The sequence below is a fragment of the Chelonia mydas genome, chromosome 18 (assembly GCF_015237465.2).
Source record: "Chelonia mydas isolate rCheMyd1 chromosome 18, rCheMyd1.pri.v2, whole genome shotgun sequence".
Taxonomy (NCBI): Eukaryota; Metazoa; Chordata; order Testudines; family Cheloniidae; genus Chelonia; species Chelonia mydas.
In genome coordinates this window covers 21,630,909-21,649,690 of record NC_051258.2, presented here as the reverse complement: position 1 = coordinate 21,649,690, position 18,782 = coordinate 21,630,909, and the positions used below count along the sequence as shown (strand labels likewise).

Genomic DNA, 18,782 nt, shown 5'->3' with positions numbered 1-18,782 from the left:
TGTGTCCGGGGGGGGGCGGCGGCAGCCCCTTCCCCCCCCCCACCACAGCCCCTGTGTGTGTGTGTCCGGGGGGGGGCGGCGGCCGCCCCTACCCCCCCCCCCCCCACAGCCCCTGTGTGTGTGTGTCCGGGGGGGGGCGGCGGCAGCCCCTTCCCCCCCCCCCACCACAGCCCCTGTGTGTGTGTGTCCGGGGGGGGGCGGCGGCAGCCCCTTCCCCCCCCCCCCACCACAGCCCCTGTGTGTGTGTGTCCGGGGGGGGGGGGCGGCGGCAGCCCCTTCCCCCCCCCCACCACAGCCCCTGTGTGTGTGTGTCCGGGGGGGGGGCGGCGGCAGCCCCTTCCCCCCCCCACCACAGCCCCTGTGTGTGTGTGTCCGGGGGGGGGCGGCGGCAGCCCCTTCCCCCCCCCACCACAGCCCCTGTGTGTGTGTGTGTGTCCGGGGGGGGGGGAGGCGTCAGCCCCTCCCCCCCCCCCGCAGCCCCTGCGTCCGTGTCCCTGTGTGTGTCTGGCGGCAGCCCCCCCCCCCCGCACCGCCTGTGTGTGTCCGGGGGGGGCGGCAGCCCCTTCTCCCCCCCCCCCACCACAGCCCCTGTGTGTGTGTGTCGGGGGGGGGCGGCGGCAGCCCCTTCCCCCCCCCACCACAGCCCCTGTGTGTGTGTGTGTGTGTCCGGCGGCAGCCCCTTCTCCCCCCCACCACAGCCCCTGTGTGTGTGTGTCGGGGGGGGGCGGCGGCAGCCCCTTCCCCCCCCACCACAGCCCCTGTGTGTGTGTGTCGGGGGGGGGGCGGCGGCAGCCCCTTCCCCCCCCCCACCACAGCCCCTGTGTGTGTGTGTCCGGGGGGGGGCGGCGGCCGCCCCGTCCCCCCCCCCCACCACAGCCCCTGGGTGTGTGTCCGGGGGGGGGGCGGCGGCAGCCCCTTCCCCCCCCCCCACCACAGCCCCTGTGTGTGTGTGTCCGGGGGGGGGCGGCGGCAGCCCCTTCCCCCCCCCACCACAGCCCCTGTGTGTGTGTGTCCGGGGGGGGGCGGCGGCAGCCCCTTCCCCCCCCCACCACAGCCCCTGTGTGTGTGTGTCCGGGGGGGGGGCGGCGGCAGCCCCTTCCCCCCCCCACCACAGCCCCTGTGTGTGTGTGTGTGTCCGGGGGGGGGGGGGAGGCGTCAGCCCCTCCCCCCCCCCCGCAGCCCCTGCGTCCGTGTCCCTGTGTGTGTCTGGCGGCAGCCCCCCCCCCCCGCACCGCCTGTGTGTGTCCGGGGGGGGCGGCAGCCCCTTCTCCCCCCCCCCACCACAGCCCCTGTGTGTGTGTGTCGGGGGGGGGGCGGCGGCAGCCCCTTCCCCCCCCCACCACAGCCCCTGTGTGTGTGTGTGTGTGTCCGGCGGCAGCCCCTTCTCCCCCCCACCACAGCCCCTGTGTGTGTGTGTCGGGGGGGGGCGGCGGCAGCCCCTTCCCCCCCCACCACAGCCCCTGTGTGTGTGTGTCCGGGGGGGGGGGCGGCGGCAGCCCCTTCCCCCCCCCACCACAGCCCCTGTGTGTGTGTGTCCGGGGGGGGGGGCGGCGGCAGCCCCTTCCCCTCCCCCCACCACAGCCCCTGTGTGTGTGTGTCCGGGGGGGGGCGGCGGCAGCCCCTTCCCCCCCCCCACCACAGCCCCTGTGTGTGTGTGTCCGGGGAGGGGGGGCGGCAGCCCCTTTCCCCCCCCCCACCACAGCCCCTGTGTGTGTGTGTGTGTGTCCGGGGGGGGGCGGCAGCCCCTTCTCCCCCCCCGCCACCACAGCCCCTGTGTGTGTGTGTGTGTCCGGGGGGGGGCGGCAGCCCCTTCTCCCCCCCCCCACCACAGCCCCTGTGTGTGTGTGTCCGGGGGGGGGCGGCAGCCCCTTTTCCCCCCCCACCACAGCCCCTGTGTGTGTGTGTCCGGGGGGGGGGCGGCAGCCCCTTTTCCCCCCCCACCACAGCCCCTGTGTGTGTGTGTCCGGGGGGGGGGGCGGCAGCCCCTTTTCCCCCCCCACCACAGCCCCTGTGTGTGTGTGTCCGGGGGGGGGGCGGCAGCCCCTTTTCCCCCCCCACCACAGCCCCTGTGTGTGTGTGTCCGGGGGGGGGGGCGGCAGCCCCTTTCCCCCCCCCACCACAGCCCCTGTGTGTGTGTGTCCGGGGGGGGGGGCGGCAGCCCCTTTCCCCCCCCCCCACCACAGCCCCTGTGTGTGTGTGTCCGGGGGGGGGGGCGGCGGCAGCCCCTTTCCCCCCCCCCCACCACAGCCCCTGTGTGTGTGTGTCCGGGGGGGGGGGCGGCAGCCCCTTCCCCCCCCCCCCACCACAGCCCCTGTGTGTGTGTGTCCGGGGGGGGGGCGGCAGCCCCTTTTTCCCCCCCCACCACAGCCCCTGTGTGTGTGTGTCCGGGGGGGGGGGCGGCAGCCCCTTTCCCCCCCCCCCCACAGCCCCTGTGTGTGTGTGTCCGGGGGGGGGGCGGCAGCCCCTTTCCCCCCCCCCCACAGCCCCTGTGTGTGTGTGTCCGGGGGGGGGGGGCGGCAGCCCCTTTCCCCCCCCCCACAGCCCCTGTGTGTGTGTGTCCGGGGGGGGGCGGCAGCCCCTTCCCCCCCCCCCACAGCCCCTGTGTGTGTGTGTCCGGGGGGGGGGCGGCAGCCCCTTCCCCCCCCCCACAGCCCCTGTGTGTGTGTGTCCGGGGGGGGGCGGCAGCCCCTTCCCCCCCCCACCACAGCCCCTGTGTGTGTGTGTCCGGGGGGGGGGCGGCAGCCCCTTTTCCCCCCCCACCACAGCCCCTGTGTGTGTGTGTCCGGGGGGGGGGGGCCGGCAGCCCCTTCCCCCCCCCCCCACAGCCCCTGTGTGTGTGTGTCCGGGGGGGGGGGGGCGGCAGCCCCTTTCCCCCCCCCCCACAGCCCCTGTGTGTGTGTGTCCGGGGGGGGGGGGCGGCAGCCCCTTCCCCCCCCCCACAGCCCCTGTGTGTGTGTGTCCAGGGGGGGGCGGCAGCCCCTTCCCCCCCCCACCACAGCCCCTGTGTGTGTGTGTCCCGGGGGGGGGGGCGGCAGCCCCTTTCCGCCCTCCCCCCCAGCTCCTGTGTCCATGTTCCTGTGTGTGTCCTGGGGGGGGGCCAGCAGTCCCTTCTCCCCCCCCCCCGCCCCTGTGTGTGTGTCCGGGGGGGGGGCAGCTGCCGCTCTGGTCCCAGTGGCTCAGAGCCTGGCCCAGGGCACTGGGCGGCCCAGGCTGGGCACGGGCGAGGGGCAGCCCTTGGCCATGGTTCCCGGTCTCAGCAGTGGGGTGAGCTCAGCTTGGGCCCCCTGGGGACGAAGCGTTGGGACCCGGGGGCGCGGAGCCTCCCGCAGCCCCAGAAACCCTGGGAGCCGTGCTGGTGCCCGCGGAGACCGCGGGCCATGGTGGGCCAGGGGCCTGTAGCCAGTGCCCTTCCTCCAGTAGAAGGGGAGCCGTGGCTGTGAACCAGACCGTGGTTCCTTCCACCCTGCAGGCGATGAGCTGGGTGGCTGCAGACAAGTCGGTTCACCTTTCTGCCCCCCGCTTGCCCAGTCCGTGCTGGTGAGCAGGGGCATGGGAGGTGTTGGTGAGCGCACAATGCGAATGGTACAAACCGCTTCCGTTGCCCGTGCTTGTCTGTAGTTACTGGGTGCTGGGACCAGGCGGTCACTGCCTCTAATGCGTGTGCTGAGAACGTTGTCAATGAAAACCCTCCCGGTGGCCAGATCAATAGACCCAGTCTGCTAACTGGAACTCGCAAGCTGGACGAATCTGAATTGCTTTGGCGTCTGTCTCCTGGCATCTTTAGTAATGTGCACATGGGAATAATTAGGCTTTAAAAACAGGCTGCAAGAGGTTTCAGCATCCTTTGGGGGTATAGTAATCTATTTATTCCTCAGGGGCCTTTATCTAAATGCACTTATGATCAGAATTCAGTTGAGAAACTCACTGGTATAGCTTGTTGTAATCCACTCTCTCCTAAATTATGCTGACTCACTGGATTTCATCTTCTTGTGCTATTAAGAGGTCTAGCTAAATCCATGTTTGTAAACCTATTCTAAATGTTTGTAAAGCACCTAGCAAGGTTTTGAGTTTTAGATAATAATAAATACCTGATCTTCTTAGATGCATAACATTTCTCCTACGGGGTTCGGTCCCTTATTGAACAGAGTTCCTCAGTAGGCCCTGTTTTCTCTAATGTATTGAGAGACTGCAGGTTGAGACCATACCTTCTCTAGCTCGCTGTCTAGGATGGAAGGAGGAGGGGGTAGCGTGGCAAAGGCTTGGCTACTTCCTTTGCTATTGTAAAGTCTTGATGAAGTTGCGTGACTGTAGTACTTAAAGAAAATGCATTTTGTGTAAGATGGTCTCACTTTGTGTGTTTACAGTTAAATCCCCTTTGGTACATGTTGATGTTGACCCAGTTTGGAGCATGGTTTTGTTTCTGTTGCTGTAACATTGCCATAGTGTGGCCTAACCTTAGGCGTTGGTTTGCAGCTGTATTCCTGAAGTGGTCTCTGCAGGAGTCTGAGGGTGACTAAGGTAAAACCAAATAAACATTCTTGCTGAGCTTTGATTTAAATGCCTCTTGTCTTGGTATCTAAATGCCAGGCAACTAAATGGCATCAGTTTATAGCAAAAACAATGCTACCTCTCCCGTGGGGGTGCTCCTGTAGCTGATCTTGGTTTCCTAGACCTGGCTGCTTCTCTCCCTTCCCTGTGAACAGGATTGTGTGGATCTGTGTATTTTGTGGCAGTGGTTACAGGTGTTCTGCCAAGAGGCTTTCTTGAGAGCCCTTTATGGTGGGGAGTGCTGCGGTAGATTTAAAGCAAAAGACACGCCCACCATGATCAATAGAACTTGCTTCTCACTAAAGACTGACCCGGTTCAGCATGCTCCATTACGTTGTCCCTTTCTTGCTCTTGCAAGGTTTCTTCTTAGTGCAACAGTGGTGAAGGGCACTATTCAGGACTCTCTTTTTCCATGATGTGGAAGTGGAGCCATTTCACTTCCCTGGTAGAATAATCACGGTAACTGTTAAACTACAACATTTGTGTATTCTTGTTTTTAAGGGAAGATTTTTTTTTAAACCAAATCAAAAACAAACATGCTCTCCCTGTTACAGGGAGCCCTGTCTGACCTGGCATCCTTTCATTAATTCCTATTTACCAGTGGACTATTGCGCAACTGAAGCAAGATGCCAATGGTTAGGACTGGGATGGCTGTCAAGTACTGAACTGCTCCCAGGAGCTGGGAAAATGACTGACGCTCCCTGCCCCAATTGCTAACAGAACCTAAGCAATATAGTGCTGATGCAATTGAAGGAAGCCAGGGCATCTGCTGGGCAAGTAAATAGGAGAACAGCACTGGTTATAAGTGAACTTTGCTGTTAACTGGGTGGGCCAGTAATTCTCTGATTAAAGTAGACATGAATGACTGTGAGGTTTGTCATACAAATGAAAGGGAACCCTGGGGAGTATAAATTAACTTATGAGGTACAGGTTTGGCTGTTGATAGTGAAGTTGGCTGAGATCTTTACAGTGGCACCTGCTGGTATAAAGAATCCAGTATTTTCATAAGTTTGTTTTCAGATCAAACATAGCTGGGGAAGTGAGAATGAAACTGATCAGGATGGGTGGAATTCAGCAGTATCTCAGTGGCAATGTACCTGCTGCACTTTTGCCTTCCTTGCAGGTATTGACAATGTGGCACAGGGAGCATTGGAGGTGAATAAACTTCTAGTGTAACTTTTGCAGCCACTAAGCTGCTGGCACATTCTCTGCGTGTTGGACTCCAGGCTTCAGCTGAATGTGTTGAACTTTGTATCAACCCTCTGCTGGTGGCCATGTCAATAGCTCTTGGAAACAGGGAGGGTAGAGAAGCCTTTCTTGGGTTAATGCCCTCCGTGCCAAACCATGCTCGTCTCTACAGTGCATTACAAATCTCAGGGGAGTTGCTGCTTTACACACAGGCATTGTACTGTTAAAGGGTCAGGGTCCATTTCGAGTCACAGATGAGGTTTGGGCGTGTAAAATACACTATAATTTTTAATAAAACTGTTTGCTAATGTTCCCCTGCAATACTCGCACCACCAACGTTGGTGATTCTCTACAAAGTGAAACCAACTAATCAGCATTCTTGGGTAAATCTGAGTTACACGTAGAACATAAACCAGTGGCGTCCTAAACAATGGAAAGGGACTTGTCCCAAAAACTTGATTTCAGCAGTCTAAGGTGAGCAAACTTGTTTTTAAGAGATTTTTAACCTGGCAATGCTCCTTCTTAACAAAAGGAATGACTCTGTTTGACATTAGGTAAGTTGGCTAGTTTTGGAGAGGACTTCCGGCAGGCTCTGGAATGAAATGTCCTGAGTCCCTTATTGCCCTTTGCTGCAGGTTTGGTGGGCATCTTATGTTGGAATAAGACACGTACTGGACGTGTATGTGCGATGGCAGTAGCTGATGGAGGCTAGGTGGAAATGAGGATGGTAAAGTAGAGGGCCTGCTAGGAGTGCAGATGGGGTTTGTGAGGATTTATAGTAGGAGGCTAGCTGTCCATCTCTGCTTCCAGTGTCCTGCAGGTTAGCTTATTTGCATGGCCACACTATGAGCAGCATTTATGTTAAAAGGCCAGGGCCAGACCTTCATCTCCTGTTGGAAAGGGCGGTGGGGGGAGATGCATTAAGCTGCGCTGGTTCAGCGTGTAGTCTGTCCGTTCCTCGGAATGGTATAGATGCTGCTCGGGCAATTGGCTTAAATGCAGTGACAACAAATACGACTCTGATTTTACTCTGCATGTGGAGGGAGGCTGCTCCCTCCCTGGCAGGTATCACTGGGGAAGCAGGCTGAGCTAATTCTTTAGCTGCAGTACTGGATACTAGTGCCCTGTCTGTCCAGGGTGGTATAACAAGTGATCTTTGTGCCCTAGACCGGAACAGATCACATGCTGCTGCTGGTCTCGCTTGGTAAGTAGTTTTGATTCTAGATGATCTTTTATTTCAACAAACTTCCCCCTATTTTTAATAAGATGCCCCAAGGGTGAAAGATACAGTGGCGTAGCTAGGAGTGGAAATTTGGGGGGACCCCAACTTTTGGGTGGATGGGCAATGACACACTGTGCTAGCTCATCTTCTCCCCTGATGCCGCTCCCTGTTCCTAGCCCTGGTGCTCCCAGGCACAGGGCTCCACCTGCTGAGCTGGGTCAGGTGCATGGGGCGGCTTGGACAATGGCAGGGCAGAGCTGTCGGGGTGTAGCTCTCTGAAGGGCAGGTGCAGAGCTCCGTCCTGCGTTTTAGGTGCCCGAGTGATGTCCTGGGCTGCTGCGGCAGCATTCCACCCCTGCTCAACCTGGCTGGGCCTGGATGCTAAGTGGGTGGCCGCAGCCCACCTGTGGCTACGCCCCTGACAGACACTGTCTAGCATTTATAGGCCGACTGAGTGGCACTGCTCTTTTGAAAGGTTGCTGATCGATCCCAACTGGAGGGAGATAAACACATGCCCTGTGCTGCAGCCTTTGTGATACTTTATACATGGCCACTCCCTTTTGTGACCAGCAGGGGCCATTGGTGCGGTGGCACAAACCCTTCATTGCATTTGTCAATGTTTCCAGCTCCTCAGGACTCTGATACAGAGCTCTCTAGCAGCTCTAACAGGGTGTGCCGAGTCCTGGAGAGCAGCGGTGACTGTAGGGAGCAGATAACTGAGAAGGTACCTGCACCTCTTGGCACTGACTGTTTTGAAGATAAACTGATAGTTATTTACAGAAGTACAAAATGTTTTCAGTCCTACTTGAGATCAGCCAGTATAAAGCAGAGTGGAAGTTTAAAAGCAGTATCTTAAAGTCCAGTGACTAATGGAATCTGCATTATTGGTTTAACTTGCATTTTTTCTAAAACACTACATAATGATCCATTCTTTCATCTGATGCTTGTGAAAACAAGGGTGTGTGGCTTATTGGGCTATAACTAAGAATTCTCATTCCAGTGTGTAAAAACAACCTAAAACTACATTTGAGCAAAAATTTGCAAATAGCTTTTTCATAAAAAATACACACCAAAATGCCTGAAACTTAAGGATCTACGCATTGTTAAACTCTGGAAGGGTCTTCTGGCTCCTAAGGATCTTTACTCCCCTCTCTCCGGGAATGATGGAAGCTTATCTTCCAGAGTGCTGTGATATGGAGGGGGACAATCTCTCTATGTAGTCTAAAGAAATTGTTACAAATAATTCTAAGTTTAAAAACTTTTGTCTAAATACCCCCTCTGCTCTCCCCTACTCCCCCGAGGAAATAGATGGTGAACGTTGCCCCTGCCCCTGCTATAAATATGTAAAATATTTAGTTGTTTTAAGTTCTGTTGTGTAGCTTCAGAGGAATCCCTCTTCCCAGGACACTTTGTATAGTCAAGATCTCTGACGAGAGCAGAACATATTCCTCTCTAAATACATAGTCTGCATGGAGGACTTGGAATGCTCTACACAACTTCATGTGATAATTCCTAAGCAGATAGGGGCTCTGCTCAACCACAGAATTCTCTAGGACTTCATTTGTATGCGTTTCCTATGCTGAAATCAGTCACTGATCTAATGCAAGAATGCTGAAGGTACGGCTATCCATACGTACCTTTCAGAAAGGAATGAAACTTTTGCATATTAACATGAAGCCCAAAAGGTGAGTGGGAGGTGTGGCACCTAGTTTTCATTTTTAGATCCAGGTACTGGAGGTCTTGTTTGAGATGCCTGCAGCAGCTTTCTGTGGTTCCTCCTAGTTTTGCTGAGGTGAGAGCTCCCTTCAGGGGTTGCCTGGTAGAGCTACAGAGAAAAGATTACAAATGGATTGTTTCTGAAATGTACAGACTGCTTTAATATAGCCAATGATACTTGATCTAAAATATAGGGTGGTCTGATCTTTTGACTTACTCTGAAACCTGTCATTTTACATTTAGTAGCAGCTGTGTTAGTCTGTATCGGCAAAAAGAAAAGGAGGACTTGTGGCACCTTAGAGACTAACAAATTTATTTGAGCATAAGCTTTTGTGAGCTACAGCTCACTTCATCGGATGCATTCAGTGGAAAATACAGTGGGGAGATTTTTATATACACAGAGAATGTGAAACAATGAGTGTTACCATAAACACTGTAACAAGAGTGATCAGGTAAGGTGAGCTATTACCAGCAGAATGGGCGGGCGGGAGAGAGAAACCTTTTGTAGTGATAATCGAGGTGGGCCATTTCCAGCAGTTGATGAGAACATGTGAGGAACAGTGTGTATGGGGGGCGGGAAATAAACGTGGGGAAATAGTTTTACTTTGTGTAATGACGTCCACTCGATAGGTGAACGAGCCTCTGATAGTGTGGCCGATGTGATTAGGTCATATGATGGTGTCCCCTGAATAGATATGTGGGCACAGTTTGCAACGGGCTTTGTTGCAAGGATAGGTTCCTGGGTTAGTGTGTTTGTTGTGTGGTGTGTGGTTGTTGGTGAGTATTTGCTTCAGGTTGGGGGTCTGTCTATAAGCAAGGACTGGCCTGTTTCCCAAGATCTGTGAGAGTGATGGGTCGTCCTTCATTCCCCACTGTATTTTCCACTACATGCATTTGATGAAGTTAGCTGTAGCTCACGAAAGCTTATGGTCAAATAAATTTGTTAGTCTCTAAGGTGCCACAAGTCCTCCTTTTCTTTTTGCGGATATAGACTAACACGGCTGCTACTCTGAAACCTGTCATTATGCAAGGCACTGAATTTAGCCGTATGGAGTGGAAATCTATCAACTTCATGAAAAAACTCGTACAGATGCAGACAGATGACATCTTCCTTTCCAAATGCAAACAGATGGACATCGTACCAAAAGGACTGAAGCTAAAAAATCCATTACAATCTACATACCACACAGACTATGCTGACAGCTTGTGCCACACGCTCTCAAAGAAACTGCGGAACCACCTGATCAACATCCTCTACAGCAAACAGGGAAAGATTAAGAATGAGCTCTCAAAACTGGATACTCTCATAAAAAAAACAGCCTTCCACACAAACTTCCTCATGGCTGGACTTTACAAAAACTAGACAAGCCATTTACAACACACACTTTGCTTCTCTACAAAAGAAAAAGGACACTAAACTATCTAAACTACTACATGCCACAAAGGGCCAGAACAGTAGTTCCCTTACCCCACCCAGCAATATTGTTAATCTATCCAACTATACTCTTAGCCCAGCAGAAGAATCTGTCCTATCTTGGGGCCTCTCCTTTTGCCCCTCCACCCCCACGAACATGATACAGTTCTGTGGTGACCTAGAATCCTATTTTCGACATCTCCGACTCAAGGAATATTTCCAACACACCTCTGAACAACATACGAACCCACAGAGACCTTCCTACCAAGACTACAAAAAGAAGGATTTCTGGGTGGACTCCTCCTGAAGGTCGAAACAACAGACTGGACTTCTACTTAGAGTGCTTCCGCCGACGTGCATGGGCTGAAATTGTGGAAAAGCAGCATCACTTGCCCCATAACCTCAGCCATGCAGAACACAATGCCATCCACAGCCTCAGAAACAACTCTGACATCATAATCAAAAAGGCTGACAAAGGAGGTGCTGTAATCATCATGAATAGGTCAGAATATGAACAAGAGGCTGCTAGGCAGCTCTCCAACACCACTTTCTACAAGCTATTACCCTCTGATCCCACTGAGGATTACGAAAAGAAACTGCAGCATTTGCTCAAGAAACTCCCTGAAAAAGCACAAGAACTAATCCACACAGACACACCCCTAGAACCCCGACCAGGGGTATTCTATCTGCAACCCAAGATCCATAAACCTGGAAATCCTGGACGCCCCATCATCTCAGGCATTGGCACCCTGACAGCAGGATTGTCTGGCTATGTAGATTCCCTCCTCAGGCCCTACGCTACCAGCACTCCCAGCTATCTTTGAGACACCACTGACTTCCTGAGGAAACTACAATCCATCGGTGATGCCAACATTTTTATGGCTGACTGAGAACAACGCTTCCTCGGCTCTCGTCCCCTAATGCCCCTACTGTACTTGCACTACATTGATGACATCTTCATCATCTGGACCCATGGAAAAGAAGCCCTTGAGGAATTCCACCATGATTTCAACAATTTCCATCCCAACATCAACCTCAGCCTGGACCAGTCCACACAAGAGATCCACTTCCTGGACACTACGGTGCTAATAAGCAATGGTCACATAAACACCACCCTATACCGGCAACCTACTGACCACTATGCTTACCTACATGCCTCCAGCTTTCATCCAGACCACACCACGCAATCCATTGTCTACAACCGCATTTGCTCCAACCCCTCAGACAGAGACAAACACCTACAAGATCTCTATTAAGCGTTCTTACAACTACAATACCCACCCGCTGAAGTGAAGAAACAGATTGACAGAGCCAGAAGAGTACCCAGAAGTCACCTGCTACAGAACAGGCCAAACAAAGAAAATAACAGAATGCCTCTAGCCATCACCTTCAGCCCCCAACGAAAACCTCTCCAACGCATCATCAAGGATCTACAACCTATCCTGAAAGACGACCCATCACTCTCACAGATCTTGGGAGACAGGCCAGTCCTTGCTTACAGACAGCCCCCCCCAACCTGAAGCGGATACTCACTAGCAACCACACACAACAAAAACGCTAACCCAGGAACCTATCCTCGCAACAAAGCCTGTTGCCAACTGTGTCCACATATCTATTCAGGGGACACCATCATAGGGCCTAATCACATCAGCCACACTATCAGAGGCTCGTTCACCTGCACATCTACCAATGTGATCTATGCCATCGTGCCAGCAATGTCCCTCTGCCGTGTACATTGATCATACTGGACAGTCTCTATGTTATAGAATAAGTAGACACAAATCAGACATCAAGAATTATAACATTCAAAAACCAGTTGGAGAACACTTCAGTCTCTTTGGTCAGTTGATTACAGACCTAAAAGTTGCAATTCTTCAACAAAAAAACTTCAAAAACAGACTCCGAGAGACTGCTGAATTGGAATTAATTTGCGGACTGGATACAATTAACTTAGGCTTGAATAAAGACTGGGAGTGCATGGGTCATTACACAAAGTAAAACTATTTCCCCATGTTTATTTTTTCCCCTACTGTTCCTCACATGTTCTTGTCAACTGTTGGAAATGGCCCACCTTGATTATCACTACAAAAGGTTCCCCCTCCCCTCACTCCTCTCCTGCTGGTAATAGCTCATCTTAAGTGATCACTCTCCTTACAGTGTGTATGGTAACACCCATTTTTTCATGTTCTGTGTGTATATAAATCTCCCCACTGTATTTTCCACTGAATGTATCCGATGAAGTGAGCTGTAGCTCACAAAAGCTTCTGCTCAAATAAATTTGTTAGTCTCGAAGGTGCCACAAGTCCTCCTTTTCTTTTTAAATGTAAAATGTGACTGTAAATTTCTGTTTTTGAAGGCGCTCAAATGGCAATTGTAGTTGGACCATGGCAGATTGTAACTGGTTAGCGTAGTTATACAATTGTTTGTACAGCTTTATTCATGGATTGAAATGGTTGAGCAGGATTAGAACAACTGGGATGGAGAAAGTGAGCTGTGTGCAGCTGCCCTCAGACTTCCAGCTAGCTAATTGAACACGCTGTCTATCAGATCAGCAGGCCTCTCCCCAAGGTGGGTGAGGGAGATGGGATTATGTGCCACGCTTTGTTTTTCCCATTGCATTTAGCAGTAGGGGTCACTGCCTGTGACAAGGATGCTGTGCCAGGTAGGGACTCTAACCAGTGAGATTAGGAGGTAATTTCCTGTGGGCTCATGCTAGACTTGCTGTCGCTTGTCTTGTGAAATGGAGACTCTTGAGGTATTTACAAGTAGTTTTACTCCTCTACTCCACCCTGCTGACTTGTCCAGGGCAGCCAATCTGCACTAGCATCAAAACCCTGAAATTGTTGGCTCACGCGAGAGGTACAGATTAACAAATGAGCAGCGCTGTGTAATCCAGTGACTTTCTCATCATAGCTGCGTCCAGGCGTCTCACTTGCCGTCTCAGGCATACCTCGGGCTGTCACTGAGTCTGGAGTTCTTTGGGTTTTTGGTTAAACCCATGACATGGGGGAAGAGCGGAGAAGACTCCGGAGACCAGACTCTCTAAAGAGATGGAGCTGCACGTGGTACCGTGTTCCGCTGGAATCTAGCTCGTTCCTTAGGTAGGAGGACCTGCAGACTGGTGCGTGTCCGCACTAGAAGTGGTACAGCAGCGCAGCGCTGGCTCTGGAGCTGTGGTGCTGTAACGTAGACCCTTGCTGCAGCAACGAAAGGGGTTTTTCCTCTCACTGGTAAATCCACCCCTCAAGTGGCAGGAGCTGGGATGATGGAGAATTCTTCCATCAACCCCAGGAAAGTCTATACTGGGGCTTAGGTCAGCTTAACTGTATGTCTCAAGCCTGGTTTACACGTAAAACTTGGGTTGGCTTTATCTACATCACTCAGGGCTAAGAAAAATCTCACGCTTGTGCGACATAGTTAGGGTGACTTAACCCCTGCTGCAGACGCAGCTAGGTCAGTGGAAAATTTCTTCTGTCAACCTAGCTGCTGCGTCCCAAGGGGTGGCAAATCCCGTCCATTGCCGTAGTAAGCGTCTACACCGTGTAGCTGCAGTGCTTCAGCTGTGCCCCTGTAGCTCTTGTAGTGTAGACCTACCCTCAGGGAGGTGAATGTCTCACACCCATGAGCAAAGTAGCTAGGGTGACCTAAGTGTTAGGTGTAGCCCAGGCTTTGGTTCCACTGTAAAGGTGTGGCGTGGAGTGCTATTCCTCCAGCTAGAAAATGACAGGAAGGAGGAAATGTTTGACATGAAGCCCTTAAACCTGTCATGACTCCACCTGCCCTGGCAAGGCCGGCTTTTCTAGTTAGGCAAGACCTTTGCACGAACAAATCATTTTTTTTTTTGGGGGGGGGGGGTCAGTTAGTCGGATGCAGAGGGAAATTAATCATTTTATGTAGCCTCTGTGAAAAGCCTGTCTCTTTCTTCCATGCCCATATAAACTTCGCTTCCAAACTTGTCACCTATTACTTGGAACTAGTCAGTGAGTTTAAGGCAGGGGTGGGGAACCGTTTTTGTATTGGGCCACTGACCAACTGAAAAAATCAATGGCGGGCCCCACACGTTCAACTCACCTGCCCAGGGGGGCGCCGAGACTTGGGGCTTCCCACCCATGGCGGGGCACACCAGCACTCCCCGGCGGGTGAGTTGAATGTGTGTGGCCTGCGGGCTGGATGAAAATGAGCAAAGGGCTGGATCCGGCCTGCGGGCTGTAGGTTCCCTACCCCTGGTTTAAGGAAGCTCACTAGTGGCTGAACACGAAAGGTTGGTCCTCTTGCTGAATGATTGCAATTCTTAACTAAGTGACTGCGAGCTAGGAAAAGGGAAACCTGTTCTTTCCTCATGGCTCCTCCTCTGTCCCACAAGGATCTGATCCTGTGAGGGGCTGCACATCTGCATCAGCCGTGGGAGTGGCAGGAGCTTCTCTCCACGCAGGATCAGGCCCAGTCTAAGAGGGGTGAGTTCTTTTGAGGAGACTTGTCATTTAGTGCTTCTGGGCAGAAGTGCCTCACCACAAGGCCAGGGGAGAAACTTGCAGAATAGTAAAACTGACGTGGTGATGTATGTGTGACTGTCTAGTATTGGCCACTGCCAGGGGCAAGGAACCAGATTAGTTGGGCCAATGGTCTGCTCTGGCAGGGCAGTGCTTGGACTTCAAACCAAACAGAGGATGTGAGGAATCCAGGTCCCTTCTATGAGTTTCTGCTCTCTGTGTAGCCTTTAAAGAATGTTACTGTTGTTGATCGTCCCCCGATCCTCTCCTGCACCCCTTGAATGTTAAGAACTGGGATGGGTTGCTGTCTTGGTGCACTATCCACTGCTGTAGCAGGAATAGCCCGGGGTGGGGGAATAATTCCTGGAATGGAGGAATCCAGTGCTCTGTGCACATGGATGTGGGGAGCCTGTTCCACACGGATCTCTGGTGCTGAGGCCCCAGTGTGGATGGTGTAGTCCTGCAGCCTTCACGCCCCTCTCCCTGGATCTGCGGGCTGAGGACAGAGCTGGCTGACCGGGGACACAGGCAGGGATTTCTGTTCATCCATCAGTGCAGTCTCAGAAGCAAATGTAGCAGGGGTTTTGACTAAACCTCAGATGCAAAGTGGGGGTGGCCCTGGGAAATGGGTGGGAGGACTCATGGCAAACTGCCTGTCAGGCCCTTGTTTGCATTTCCTGGGCATGAAGTGTGTTCAGCACTGCAGCCAGCTGCTTGCAGCCCAGTAGGGACTGGATCTCCTGTGGGATGGAGCAGCTTTGGGGACTGACTCTTTGGTAATTATTTATAACAGAAGGTTTTCCATCACAAACTAGTTTTAAGCTCGTCATTCTGATTGGCTAAGGACCCATCTTCCTATATTTGATTGAGCAACACAGGAAGCCACTAGGCTCTTAATTTGGTATTTGTGACTGAGCTGGAGCCGCAGAAATGACATCACCAGCTGTGGTGTGTGATGCAAATAATGAATGAGTCTGACTCCAAGCCCGGTCCCAGGTCTGACTCTGGAGAGTTACACAGATTCAGAGACTCGGTCTGTTCCTCCCAAGGATGGCCTGTCAGCTCATCGGGTATGGGACGTTTATGCTTCTCTTGTGTACTCTGTGTGTGTCTGAATTCTGCGTAGTAACTGGGAGTACAAATGAAAACTACAATGTGCGAGTCTCCTAGGCAAGGACGACAGAAAATAGTGAAAGCAGTTGGGGCTAGTCTAGCTATAGCTGATCTCTCAGGGAGGAAGTTCTCTGTGACAGTCTTGTCTCTAGGCCATGTGGCTGTAGCAGATTAGACTGTCAGGCTGCATATAAATCTATATGTGCATTGGGGGCAGGGGCGGGGGTGTGTGTGTGTGTTCCAGGTGCTCACAAGAGCTGGGCAGGTTTTTTTCAGACAAAGATTATTTGCTCCCCAGTAAAACAGTTTTGGTTGACCTGGAGGTATCTGTGAATTTGACACATTTCCCAAATAGTTGTGGGAAGGGGAACTACATGGCAACAAGGGGACTTGGTTGCCATCCCTACCACAGCCAGAGGACAAGGAGGTGGTGGTGGTGCCCTTTTGACAACCTTTAGCCCAGGGCATAGGGCACTCCCCCAGGTTTGAATCTCCCTCTGCAACAGGGATTTGAATGTAGGCACCCCTTCCCCACATGGTGAGAACTCTGATCACCAGGATATTGGGCATTCTGGGTGGGGAGGGTGCTTCATATAAAATACATGAATAGTCATTGGGCTAGTGAGAGGCACTATAGCCTGGTGCTTTGGACCTGGGTCTTCCCCACCCCAGGTGAGTGCCCTAACCACTGGGTTAAAGGTTATATGCCAAGCACCACGACCTCCTGTTTTATGAATCTAGTCTTTTAAAAATACCTAGAAACAAAATGTTTCGGATCAGTCAGCTTGTTTCACTCGACCCAGAATAGATCGTTTTTGATGTGCTGAAAATTCCCAAACCATTTGAACTTGGTTTGACCTGAATTTTTTGGAACTGACAGCAAATAAAAAAAATTAGTTATTCATCCTGCTCTCCCCCTCAAAGGGGACAGCTCTTTATAAGCGACTGCCTGCACTGAAATCCAGCTGGAGCTGTAGAATGCAATTGCTGTGGGTTTGGAAGTCTTCTGCACTTCATTTCAATTCTTTGATTTAGCAGGGCCCACACCAGCTGCTGCTCTAGTAGCACATACTGTGCTCGTGGGTTTGTTCTGTTACGTTACGCTAATTCCTGTGAATACAGGAAGTGTTTGCAACAGATCGGATTGGTCCAATGGTCCATCCCTCTAAGGTGCTGTCTCTCCAGTATATGTGACCCAAATTGCGGAGAAGTAACTGCATCTTGAATTGATTTCTGCACCTGAGGCCTAAACCAGCCATGCCCGGTGATGATCCCCTACCTCCTAAACCCATCAACCCAGTAATCCACAATTAGTCAAGTGGATTAGTTTTCTTTTAACAGAACTTTTTTTGGAAACCATTTTGTATAATAGTAGTAATAATAATAAATAAAGCTACCAGCTATGCAGTTGTTAAAAAGAGAAATAACTGTTCTGTTTTATATAGTATGTCCAGATAATGCTATCTGGAAATGGCTACCGCAGCTTACATCTGCTTTGTCTTGCAGAAGTCTGATCAGTGAATGAGATGCTGAAGTTGCTAGGGGTGCTTGGTACAGCTTTAGTTTTTCAGGGTCTTTAAAAGCTGATCTGCTGTGCAGGTGATGGCCTGACATAGTGCCTTAAAACAGACCATGGGGGCATCCCTGCCCTGAAGAGCTTTCAAACAGACTGAGAGGTGACAGGTCAGGCATGAGACAGTCCAGAGCAGTCAGGGAGGAGACTCCCTGTGAATGGGGGCCAGAGGGATAGGAAGGGGGGTGAGAGGGAGGTACTGAGACTTGGTGGGTGTATGTGGTTGATAGGCTGCTGGCTCCTGGTGGCGGAGTATCATTCCAGGGGCTCCTACATGCTCCCAGGCCCTCTCCAGTCTGTTCAGGTCCTGCTCCCTGGCTCACTCCTTTTTGCTATGGCAGCTCCTCCAGCCCCTCTGGATCCTGCTTTCACCTTTGCCCCTCTCTGGCATGCACGAGTTCATGCAGGAGCGGAGTCCCCGCAGTATTTCCAGAGTGGGGGTCTAGCGTCCTCCACCCCTGGGTCTGCGGCCCGTGGTTCAGATCCATCATTGGTGAGAGGATCAGTGTAAGAAACCTCACAAAGGTGAGCGTTCAGCTGGGATTTGAAGAGAGTGATGGCACAGGAAGCTGGGGAGGCTGCTCCGTTACACATAACTCTGCAAGGGATGCCACGTTTGACTTCACTCTGGCTTATGGTAAGAGACCATCATACCTCTTCCTGCCTGGAATGAGCCTGAATTGTTGAATCATCACATCTGCCAGAGAGTGTGTGTCAAACTTCCTAAGCATCACTGTGTTTGACACGCTATCTCTAACATGGTTTTGTGGTTTGGTAACCATAGTTATGATAAGGGAGGGGAAAAGATATGGTTACCATGGATTTTACTTTGCAGTGTTTTCAAGTGAACAGGGATGGGTACAGCAGTCGTGATCCCTCACAGCGCTGCCGCCATCTGGATGGCAGGAGCACAGGGGCAATTACATTCACCACTCTCTGGAATTCTCCTCCCTGGGAGGATGTGGAGAAGGGGCTTTCTTGTGACGTAATGGCATTCTGGGTGGCTTTCATTAAATGACTAGTCCACCGCACATATGGTCTATCTGAAAGCTGTGATGGAAAAAGCACCTAGCTAAGTTTATTGCTCACTTGGGGTTGCTTGTGTGCTTCAAAGACTCTCTAAATATCACTGTGAAACCTATAGGTCACTTTCTACAGGACGCACATTCTCAGAATTCCCCACTGCTGGCAGTGACCCTCTCAGCTTGTTGAGCTGTGCTATCAGTGTGTCACAACCACCTTGCCTTGTTATGGAGGGTGAGGCCAAGTCCTGGTAGGATGTGGTGCTGACTATGCTTTTGGTCCCCTCTGCTCACAATTAAGCCATTCTTGATACCACTTGGTGGGGGCGAAGTGGCTGGTCCTGTTGACTATTGTCTGCTTTGGGCCACGCTCCTATTGTGGACAGATTGTCTTTCGGGGAGGTCTGTTGACAGCTGTGTACCTGACCTGTAGGCTTTGACGGAGGCTACTTGTCCTGTTAGCTATGCTATTTTGGAGGGATCTTGCTTTCTCTAA

General features: G+C 52.4%; 1 protein-coding gene across 3 annotated transcripts in view; it reads left to right on the top strand.

Annotated features, from left to right (window-relative positions):
- The window catches only part of ACOT7 (acyl-CoA thioesterase 7), a 112,403-nt gene that overhangs the window by 518 nt on the left and 93,103 nt on the right, over positions 1-18,782 (top strand). The window contains exon 1 of one of the 3 annotated variants that reach the window (XM_037881280.2): positions 15,463-15,648. The exons of the other annotated variants lie outside the window; for them this stretch is intronic. Within the exon in view, the coding sequence (XP_037737208.1) occupies positions 15,629-15,648 (20 nt within the window). The 5' untranslated portion in view covers positions 15,463-15,628. Of the gene's footprint in view, positions 1-15,462; positions 15,649-18,782 lie in introns of those variants that run through there. 3 annotated transcript variants of the gene reach the window in all.